The sequence below is a fragment of the Bombyx mandarina genome, chromosome 09 (assembly GCF_030267445.1).
Source record: "Bombyx mandarina strain Sakado chromosome 09, ASM3026744v2".
NCBI classification, from domain to species: Eukaryota; Metazoa; Arthropoda; class Insecta; order Lepidoptera; family Bombycidae; genus Bombyx; species Bombyx mandarina.
The window spans coordinates 5,569,912-5,582,341 of record NC_143216.1 but is presented as its reverse complement, the minus strand read 5'-3'; the positions used below and the strand labels follow the sequence as shown (position 1 = coordinate 5,582,341).

General features: G+C 33.6%; 1 protein-coding gene across 1 annotated transcript in view; it reads right to left on the bottom strand.

Annotated features, from left to right (window-relative positions):
* The window catches only part of sNPF (short neuropeptide F precursor), a 45,670-nt gene that overhangs the window by 10,293 nt on the left and 22,947 nt on the right, over positions 1 to 12,430 (bottom strand). The window contains exon 3 of the mRNA XM_028171532.2: positions 2,379 to 2,477. Coding sequence (XP_028027333.1) covers positions 2,379 to 2,475 — 97 coding nt within the window. The 5' untranslated portion in view covers positions 2,476 to 2,477. The remainder of the gene's footprint in view (positions 1 to 2,378; positions 2,478 to 12,430) is intronic.

The window sequence follows — 12,430 nt, the reverse complement described above, 5'->3', positions numbered from 1 at the left end:
ACCTACCCGTGCGGACTCCCAAGAGGTCCTACCACCAGTGAAAAACCTAGAATAACTGCCCGACCTTTTATTAGCTATATTAAGAGAATTGACAGATTAAAGCCCCTTTTAATTGACTATTGTTTGTTGAGTAAGTAAAGTAACAAATTAGAGTACATTTATACTCTCGTAACTATGATCGGAATCTGTCTAGGAATTAACGTGGATCTAAGATTTAACTAAGTTCAAAGTTTGCAAGTTGACCCTGTACCCACCTCGACCGGAAACATTGGAGCAATAATTTCTGCATTTGCGCTGTCGCCTCAAATTCGAAGATTGTTGTCGAGTCAACTTTAAATTGGGATTGTTGTAGTTTGTCATTTGTTATTCTACCCACGATTTTATACAGACATTCTTTTTCATACATTATTATTTATATTATTTCATACATTACGATTTTTTGGGCACAAAGATATATTATGATATATATGTGATATTGTATGTGTATGTGTCATATGTAAGATACATTATGTATGTATAAAAAAAGGATAGATTAAACCGTAAAAGTAATCTTATTTAAGTCCATGACACGGAAAAACTGACAAAAATACTACATATGCGTAATCTGCATATGCAATTTTCAAGTGTGACTCAATTTTGGTATGAAATAAAGGGCTCGTGATTCGTATTCAGCAAAATTAAGGCTACGTGGTGAGCCCCAATACATAAAAAGATACGCCCTTGAAATGCAACGCTATAGGAGAAAGCTTCAAATAGGAGATAAATTTGCGCCAATGTCTTTATAGTCGAAGAACTCAATATCAGAGTGTCTGTCACAACAGTAATGCAAAGCTGTTTACTAAACTTCTTCGATCACGCTTTATGACAAAAAACGTTTCCTTAGAACGACTCGTGATATAGAATAAGGTGGATGGAACCAGGTTCTGTGAGGTGTTAGCAGTTCGATGGACTATATAGATCAGGTCTACTTTGCGAGACCAAGTTCAGGATTGACGGCAATAAGAAGCTGAGAAACGAAGTAAGGCAAACGACTTCAGTCCCTAAAAAAGAATGAGGACCACAAACGCTCTGAAACAGCGAAACGACTTAGAAGGAAAATGCTTAAAACTTTAGAAACTAAATTGAATTTAGCTGAATGTTTGCGCCCACCCTTGTTATAAAGTTAATGTTGTCAGCGAGGAAACCTTCTGGACACTTTCAGACGAACTTGAAGGGCAACTATCGAACAGGGCCTCTCAAGGGATTCCTGTTTGATGAGAAAAGTGACTGCTCATTGAACAATAAATAATAGGACCACACCTCATTTTGTTTCACAGCATTTCTAAACAAGTAACAAAAGTGTAATTATTCTATTATTATCTTCCGATTACATTCGCATCCACAAAATGGACGTGACCACAAGTTGTATTGTCAATTATTAGTGTAATTTCACTTAGTGTTAGTGTTTGGTCGTTATAACCACAAACGTGTTCTGAACCCATCGATATCTGTGCCTTACCACTCATAATGGTTCTAGGTGAATTTCGTTACCACATTTTCAGATCTGATTTATTACAGTGAAAACATTGAAAGGGATTATTAGTCTGAAATTGTTTGTTTTAAAGCAATAAAGTTATATTGACTTCTCCTACTGTAAATTTTCCATAAAATGTAGCTTAACTGTTGTCGAATAGATTAAGGAGTACGTGCCTCTTACGTGAGTCACAGATTTTACAAGCCGTTCAATGTGTTGACACAGGAATTATATTGTTATTAGACTTACTTGTACAGTTCGACAAAGTCATAATTTCAAGTGTAATTATAATTATTAATATATTATTAATTATTTTCAGTACGAAGTTTTATAATTAATTTTCCATTGCCGATATTATGTTATCAAAATATGTGAATATATTAGCAGCTCTAAGCTCTATAATGATAAACAAAATAATGAAATCACGAAACACTTATTTATGAATTTTTCTTTATCGTTCAACATATTCAATAAAAATTCTCGCTTTTCTTAATGTTTAATTTTATTAAACTAATAACGTTTTAAGAATACTCATACAAAAATGTGTTAATTTTAAATATTAAATTAATAAAAGTATTATGTTAATATAATATATTAATTAATATTATAATAATAATAATAATTAATAATAAGAATTAATTACATAAACAAATTGGAAGCAAATATAAACATACACATAATACAAAAACAAGCAGCCATACACACATGTACAATAATAAGTAAAGTTTTTGGGTAATACAGTTTTCATAAATTCATGGGAGTCCGAACCTCCTCTTTTCTGAAGGTTTCAGGGCGGGAGCTAGGAAATAAACCGAGTCAAGAACTCGAGAGAAAACATAAAATATAATAATTAATTCGTACATACCATCGTAGTTCGATAACGCCTGAGCATTTGCTGTGGGCAAAGGTAAAACTGCCACCATTCCGAACAGTGCGAGGGCAAACACGAAACTCCGAGACATGACTGAAACAAACAACAATACAAGTTACGTTTTATTTCCTATAATATTAATTTATAATGAAGACTGACGGTGAACATGGCTAGAATCTCCTGGATGTATGCAGCATTGGATTAATTGAGCTTCGAGAGAGGCCCGTGTTTATACATTCTGCAGTGAACGTTTCTCGAACGATATCGGTTCTAACAACTTAGTTCAACCGATTTCAATTCACATTAACAGCAGAGATTGTTAATGTCTTTTTGTAAATACCTTTCATTTATTAAAAATCGTTCTTTAAAATTTAACCAGTAGGTATAGCATTTTAGTAACACTAGGAGTGTCAAAACCCTTTTTTTTTTAGAATTGAAGGATTACTGGTGGCCCGGAGGCCTTTCCAGTTTCACCAGGACAGGTGGGCGAGCAAAGGCTCAGCCAGGAGGAGTGGGATTTGCTAACAGTGTCAAAGCCCTGAGTAGCACTAAGAGCACCTTTAATAAGTATAGATGATTTTGGGTATTTTCGTTTTCCACTAACCCCATGTTAGAAGCACATCAGACCTCTCGGGATCTCCCGTAACCCTCAACTAAGATATTATGTAGTTCTCCCAATCATTTAAAAGTTAGATAGAGATTTTCAAGGAGCCTTACTAATTAAATTATCATTAACATTATTTTGAAGTTAATCTTGTATATACATACAATTTCTGAACAACATTTGGATCATAGCTGTATAGAGTAACGATCCGCTTATAGTAAAAGATCCTGCCTTGTGTAGCGTAGCTGTCATTTCCGATAAATTGTAATTTGTACTCAATTGCATTGTAATATGAACGTTTATTAATGTTTATGATGAAAAAAAATCTACGCAACGATATTAGAGTTTCTAGATTCTAGGGATCTTCAAAAACAATTCTGAAATTCGTTTACACGGCAAAACGAATTACCGCTCGCGAATATTTTGATAAACGATAATGTCTGTCATTATGCGGTACGTAGGTACGTAAACGCAATAAACTTTTAACCGTTCCCAGGTCTTGCCTATATAATATGCCTAGCCAAATACTCTTCTTATGTTAAAATACGTGTTATGACGTTCCAATATTTGTACACAAAACTAAAAGGTAAATATAAATTGAATTTCGTTTGTTCCTTAGGGCCTTTTGTAAATATTTCCACGTACGTGTAGTGAAATAAAGCGTATAAAGAAAACAAGTTCCCTGCTTCGTAACAATCGGAGCGACTGTGAAAGTGATTTTGTGTAATGTACATGCTCGCGACACACATACGCGCGTATGTTATAACTTGTCGCTGTTTTTTTTTTCATGACTAAATTGGTATTCCATTAGGCGACGTCGGCAGCTTACCATAAAGGTTAGTCGTAATATAATATACTCCTTTTATCAGATGATCAAAGACGTTTAAAAAAAAAACGATGTCTTTATATTTCTCTAACATAATGTCAGATGATCAAGGCTTTATTGGGATGAAATGGTTATTACCGGAACCGGTGGACTTCAGAACGATTGCCACATTTGCCAATTTTCGATTGTTTTGCATAGCGGAAGAATTAAGCAAAGTAGTGGTGGTCACCATCCTATCAGTGCAAGCTTACAGTACATCTTCCTACCAAATTGTTTTGTGTTTTATTAATTTATTAGCTATCTGTCTATCTTGTATCTTCCAACCTAAAGACGTCTACAGCCGGGTATGCCTCCTAAATGTCTCCCTACAATATGTTTATAATTCATCTTGCCTACTAAAAAATAAATATGTTTCTGAATAACGATGACGTCTATGTCAGCAAAAACTATTACGATAAAGCATTAGTACCTGAGCTCAAATCACCGATTTTTTTTACTCTCTAGAAATTTTCAAACGCTTTATTCTCCAGTCCATTATCAATTTATTTAGTTTACTGGGAATCATAGATAAACAAATTAATACATCTATTCTGATGAAAGAAATGTGTCAAAAGGTAATAATCAAATTTGATCTCGCGAAATTTATAGCGTCCCGCTTTACGTGGCAATGAAGCAACATTTTACTTAAAACAATGTGATTATAATAAAAGCTGAGCTCCTATTTCAAGTTTTATTTAATTTTTATTTAATCTAGGTAGGAATAAAATGGACCGCTTTCGCACCAACGTGTCTATTCTGAGAGAGCTTCATATCAAAACCAGACTTTCCACTATATGCCTTCGTAGGGTGCTGGAATTCTTCGGACATATTGCTCGTAAAGAGGGTCACAATCTTGAACAGCTGATGGTGACAGGAAAGGTAGATGGCAAACGTCCCAGAGGACGCAGTCCCACGAGATGGTCGGACCAAATACGATCTTGTCTAAACATCAATTTCCACAATGCCCTTCATGAAGCTAAGGATCGCAGCAGATGGAGGGAAATCGTACGGGAGAAACTGATGCAGCGGGGGAGTCACGACCCTCAGTAATGAGGGAAACGACGCGAGGAGGAGGAGGAGGAATAAAATGTGGGACCACAATGCAAAATTAGTGTAATAAATAATTACATTCGAATTTATTATTCGAATTCGAGTTTAAAAACAATTTCATCAGTCTGATAATCAGTTAATTCGACTCGTTAAAGCCGTAAACATAATGGCATTAAAATAAAATATAATTTGAATCGTTTTTTTTCAAACGTGCTTCCTGTTTTTGTTTATAATCCTTCCAAGTAATGTTTACAGTCGCAGAAATATTCGCTTTGTAGAAAAGTGACTTTATCTATTTTGGTTCGTGTTATAAATGATAGAAATATATTCACAAATCAAGTGGAAAAATACAAGAGAGTGTTTTAAAGGTTTAACATGTAATATTTTTAATATTAATCATATTTGCAAATATATAATTTTTATCGGTTACATTAAGATAAAATGTACATATTCATTTTTAAATAACATTTATGTAGGTAAAGCTACTATAAATAGAAAATCTGTGTTAGCTCACCGCCAATTAGCAATAATAAATAAAATACAATAAAACAGATGAAATCGATACAGTTAACAAATTTTTAACTACATACAATGCTATTTATTCGTCTTCATTTTATTACGGTCTAGTTTTCTCGCTATGCCTTTTTTCATGCGATTCAGAAATTTGAAGGAAAGAAGTGTTCCTTAGTGAACAAAGCACAGGCACGCATACACAGATAGTAGAGCACTAGCTAGTTTGGAAACTTTACAAAAGGCTGCTTTCATATGGGGATAAACTAAATGTAAATGCTCATACTGTAAATATTGAAAAACAATTGTAAAAAGGTTCGTTTCAAGTTATGGCAATATTTTACTTCAATTTATTTGTACATATAAAATAGTATGCATAACACGTGACGCAACAAATGATGTTTTTTAGGTCACAAATTGACAAAACAAAATATTTGTTAAATATTAAAATTATTTTTTTTACTACTAATTTGAGGTCTATTAGTTTGGGATTTAATGAATTTTTGTACTTACCATCAATATTGGTATTTATATTAAATAGTAAAATTGAAAATTTTACGATTACGAAGAATTAATGATTAATCGCCAGAAAATAGTAATTTTAATGTTACTTCGACACTCGTCGAGTTTATATCAAAAAGCGAAAAAAAAAAACCTATCGGTAAAACGCACACGTATTGATAAACTGTCAAAACGCTCCCAAATATAACACTGAAGTATTCCCATAATTCTGCGACGCTCAACAAGTAGGCTAATGTGCCACCCCCGCGGACATATTATGTCGTCGTGACGCGTGTGACGTCATCAATCACGCTTATCACGTCACGTGACATCACGCAAGCATCAAATAGCAACTTTGTGATGTGGCAGTTTTTCGTGTGAGATCTGTCGAACGCTAAATGCTTTGTAATGTAGACACATAAATTAGGTTCATATTTACGCTCTACGTCAGCGTAGGCCGTAGCGTTGATAAGTCGTAGCCGTACACAGAACTAAAGATAAAATTATTATTAAATGTATAATAATATAGGCAGTCGTTTTTTATGTAAAATATTATGTAGTTTTGTTAGTGATTTCGAAACAATTTAATAAAAGAAGCGTCTTTTAAATGTATCATTTATCAGTCACTTTTTTTAACTACATAATTCTAAATTCACTTTTAGTGCTGGAACCAATAGCGTCGTGTAGCAAACAGCTTAAAATACCTTCAACCTGTTACTAGTCTAATTAACAGCCACAGTAGAACTGGGAACAGTTTTACATAGAAGCAGTCAGTTGGGAAATGTGGCTCACTAGTTGTTACCAAACATCCAACTTGATAATTGCTCTACTGTGTGTTTGCAACGAGGTTATGCGACGCGGGTATTATTAGGTGCATCTCAATTTACTATTCTATATTATTTATATCTGTTCGATTCCATTTTCGTTTGTAGATAAAAATCAAATAAATTTGATCAAAATTAAAAGGCGAAGTCAGGTCTCTCTGTAGATATCGTCAAAAATGCTTAAATAATACAAAAACTTTAAGGTAAAGAAAAATAGGTCACATCAACATTATTGGCTGTCTATTTCATTAAAGCACCGCTCTTATAGTTGGCTAGTTACTAACGTTCACAATATTTCTTATCACAAATCCGATGACGTCATCAAAAACAAAACCATCAATCATCGATTTATTCTCACGCGCTCTCAATGGATAAGGACTACATCTATGAAGTATCATGATCGGCTGACTCACACGACACAACTTGAAGGCCCGCAAGCTCGCATAAAGAAAATAAAAGATCAAGATGTCAAATTTGATAACAATAGTTTGAATACTGGTAATAAAAAAATTATGAAAAGCCTTAATTTTTCAGGGAATCCAAAAAACATTTAGAGAGTGAGTTTATTTAGAGTGTAAACTTGCCTGGAAGATGATTATTTTTGATGCGTTAATTTTTAATACAAAATGATAATGATTCGATCAATATCGCATCTTTATACACTTTGTTTTTCTTTATGAATAAAAATCAACTTCTCATTTACATCAATATCTCAATCATGTATGAAGTACTTCTAAAATGTTCCCAATGAGTTTAAAGTAATTGCTATTATTTAAGATTCCATTTTGCAAAGATAAAAGGGAAATCTTACTAAGTATTAGCTTTATACATACAATAATTGTTTGAATTCTATCAAAATCAGTTTTGTTCTAATTGAAACACTTAATGGTAGTTTTCCATTATTGTTATTAATGATAGGGCTGGTTATGTGAAATTCACTTTATCCTCTATAGTTTATTTATTTTCATATTTTTTTGAGTTAAACTATTGACTGCGACAACCACAGCGATCATAACATAAGTATTTGTCCCTGATCGCATCAAAAAATAAACCGAGGATTTTATTATGATGACGAAAAATTTGACCGGAAATTCTAGTCCCTCAAAATAATGTTTGTTGACGATTAATTCCCATTTTAAAATAAAATATAGCTTAAATAGATTATTTTATATTGCTCCACCCATTTTGGAGAGCAGCGTTTTGAAAAACCATGGGAAAGCTAAGCGTTCATAGGGCACAGTCTGTGATCTGTGAAGCGGCAAATCGGAACATGGCGAACTCGTTGATGTGCACTGTTATGCCTAGCGCGGACATAGTGCTTCGTAAATTTATATCAGGCTAATCGTAATACTAACAAATATAATCCCTGAGGGGATTAACACGTTCTACATTTTACTTGTAAACGATTTTCCTTGAAATCTTTGGATTTATCATTTAATTTAAGTCTTCGGGATTATATCTACTGATTTGTTAATAGAAAAGATTTAGTAGAATAGAAGCTTATGAAAATACAAGATCGTAATTGTTTAATCATCAAAATATTCGCTTCAATCGTAGTAACTGCGTGATCAGAATGCTTCTAGGTTATATAATTATTTTGAACACAGTGGTTTGAGCAAAGTTTTTTTTCTTTCATTGTCATTTGTTCATTACCAGATTAGTTTGTGAGCAACTTACCTATATAAAGGAATAAGTATGGGCCCCACGATTGAATAAGCTTGAGCATACTTTCTTCAATGTAATTGAGCTCTGGAAGTCACATATTACTAGAATGCCACGTCTAACTTGAAACATGAGGTCAAAATTTAAGTATTGTTGAATAACGACTGTTCAAACTGTAGCGCGTGATTACTTCGCGGCATAAATAAGCAGGATGCCTTTTACAGCTATAGAAAAGAACAACATTCACATTACTGTTGTTTCGATAAACAAATGCATTTACATTTCGAACTCTGAATGCAAAACAATACACGAATAGCCTCGGGACCGCGTGTCACCAAATCGAGGAAGCACGGTTCCGAGTTAGGTGGAAACAAGGCAAGGCTTTATCCGTGCCATTGTCAAGACCGGTCGCTCAAGTTTAAGTTTAATTGGTTCCTTGTTAACTGTCCAACAGATACCTTTGTTAATCGAAACCAAATCACTTACACGTTTCAGTATGTGCCCGCGGTATTAATTAAAGGATTAAATTCTCGAAACGCTTGCTCGATTCATTTTCAATTAGTAATTTGTTTACTTTTGTCTTCACGGCCCCTTTCGTCTTGAAGATCCGGCATTATTTTAAATCAATTTAAAAGCAAAATTTGTTTTCTGGAGAACACTTCGACTATCTATCGTGAGCGATGCTGTTGACATTTTTCGTGAGACACAAAATAATTACATCCTGAATTTCTTATTATGGAATAATTCACACATGTATAGAGGCACTGATGCCAATCAAGTTTCCCGGAAAACGCGCTGTAACGAAGCTCTTTCATGAAGGAAGCTACAAAAAACAGAAAAAACACGTTAATAGGCCTCGCGCTATGTGTTGACCGATGTTGCCAGTCCTTCTTTTATTTGACTGACCTATTTATTATTGATAACGTTGTTTAATTCCAAATTCTTGTTCCTGTACGTTACTCTTACATCATATCGACCGAGTCACATTATGAAGTCCACGAAAAACTTAAAAATATGATATTCGATAATCGAGTGAGCTTTGACGACTGCTTCAGCTGTATTAATTTTAGGCAATGTATGGAAATATGTACTTTTGTCCATTTAATAATACGAACCCAATTTGAATGGCATTGAAGCGTGGATATATCGAATGCTCTAAAAATCATAAGCCTTTGGTTTATAATTATCATATTTATTATTTCTTATTGTTATTATTTACAACACTACACAACGAACGTTGTGGAAATAATTGGAGGCGACACAAATCATATTTAACCACTCGGCCTCGTTGACTCAATGTAGGTCCGCCATATTTTATTTGTTACCCACTTATTTATTCGGATTTATTGTTTCGACTAAATATGTACATAACAAGGATCCAAAGATCAATCAAAAACAGCATAGGAATCTTCGTTGTGTCATATCATCACATCATATCATATCTATTTAAATGAAGGATCGTTTTGAAATTTAACCGCACGAAAAATTGGAAATCTAGATTTGAGGTTCCTTCCAAATACACACCCATAATAAATGTAGAGTAATTTATTATTTCAGCGATAGGAACATTAATCGGAAAAGTTTTGAAATCGATCAGTTAAAATGACCCGCGGGTGTCATGTGCTAGGCTAAAAATAATCCAGAGCCGTACATTTTAACTCTCATGTTGTGCGCCGCTGTGCGTGTTTTTTTTATGAAGTTTAACACGTCACATGATAACATTTCACTTTCCGCTCTGTTACATTCAAGTTTTAATTTTACATGCGCTTTCAACATTTGGCATCCGAATATAGCACAAGAAAATAAAATAACTGTTGGTCTCAAAGGACATCGTATATCAGAAAAATTAATTATCACCGGGCACAATTGATTCCGAGGGGATTGTTAGCTTGCAAAGTCATAAAACTCTGCGAATGTACGTACTATATATATGTAATGAGGTCACAAGACACATTCAATTCGGCTTTCAGCCTTTAGGTTACTAGTTGTAGGTCTTCCTAGTATTATTTCCTTTGAGGCAAGTTGTATTTCGTATACAGTTGAGACTGCATTTCCAAATTTATGATTCAAAGTGAGTAATGGTATTCATTATTTATGGCGCTTAAGGGGTCACTTTAGTAATTGCTAATTCTCAGATAAGCAATTAGCAGCATAACACTAAAGACAGCAGAGGCAAAACACTAAAAATGAGAAATTGAATTGAATATGAAAAAATTGTTAGTCGATACCTTGACTCTTATTATAATTTATGGAAATTTTCATCGGAATGGAATGGCAACTTGATTTAAAAAAACTTCAGTTATTTTTTCACCGGGGAATAAATCAGCGAGAGTTTAAGTTAAAAATGACGTCGTTGATTTCTGCAGGGCATCGCAGCTAACGAACCGCTATTGGGTGTCGAACATCATCTAAGTTTAAATAAAATATGTACAAATAATATTTAAATTTTGAAAATGGAAATGTCTTTTCCAGAATTGAACTATTCTATAAATATGTAAGGCTGCTTTATTAATATGGATATAATAAAGGTCTTGAATATTTTTTGTTTCACTAATCACTTCTGAATCTCGATGATAAAAATTAATAAGTAAAATTCTAAAAGCTCAATGTTTAGAAATGCAGAAGTACTAACTTGAATGAAACATTTTCTTATATCCGGACTTTAGTGGACAATTTCCGTAATCTTAATTCGTGTGTGTGTGTAAAGTGATATGCTGTATGAAATATTTTTTATATCATATACTATCGGTGTTAAAAATTAAAAAAATACAAGGTATAGGCATCGAATATATTTGGGTATCTTTAGTACAAACAATTTGAATCAATGCAATGTACCTACAATAGCATTTCAAAACAATGTACTAGTGTTTGTAAAATCACACTAAGTAATTCATACCCTTTTTTAATTTTGTATATTTTGTTTACAGTTTCAAAAAATTGTATAAAATTTGATGGATTAGTGTAAATACACATAAAAATAAAACTAATTAACACTGAATTAATTACATACAGGAAATCTTCTGGTTCATTCATTCAGCTTAGACGCCTAGAAATAAATCGTTTTAATGTGTGTGTTGGTGAAGTAACGGGAGAGAGCTGAAATGCGGTTGAGCTCTACGATTAAATTTTCGTAACAGAATTACGAGACGCCTGGCTGGTGTAAACGCCCTGCACCCTAATGAGGATGTGTGGACATATCGTAAAAATAAATGTCGGTCGTACTATTTTGAACTGCTGTCCTGAATTTGTATGTATAATTTTAACATTTTACACTCTGCTTAATTTGTTAAGTTCCTTTTGTGTCTCGGTAATTTATCGTATTAAATTGAACTACAAATAATTTATAAAGAACTAGCTGACCCGGCAGACTTCGTAGTGCCTCAATCGATAAATAAAAGACCTAAACTTTTGTATAAAATAAACTTAAAACAAACAAAAGGAATCCGTCCGACGGGGGACACGTCAAAGGAAAAACAAAATTGTTATTTTTATTTAATTCCGAGCATTTTCATATTTCTCTACCTTTTAAACCATCTCTGGACTTCAGCAAATAATTCAAGACCAAAATTAGCCAAATCGGTCCAGCCGCTCTCAAGTTTTAGCGAGACCAACGAACAGCAATTCATTTTTATATATGTAGATTTTAAATGGTCGTAGGGCGTTATTTCAGCCCGCATCGGTATGTATCATCACCCTGCCTATTTGTAAAACTGAGACTTAGAACTCGTATCACGAGGTGAGCTAGTTTATTGATGTAAGCAATAAAAAAAAATAACAATAAAAATTTATTAAAACACGTTGATGGAAATTGTCGAGGTAGATGAAAGCGTTAGGAGATTTTATTTATTTTAATTTTACGTATTAGGGGATGAGACGCCCGGTGTACTCGCTATAATCAATTTGGCGCTGGTCCGGATCCTGGGGCCTAAAAATTATTTTCCTAAAACGTATTCTCGGACGATTATCAATGAAGCTCGTCACCGATAGGGTATGTATCATTACATAGGATTGTCGGGTTGCAATCAATATA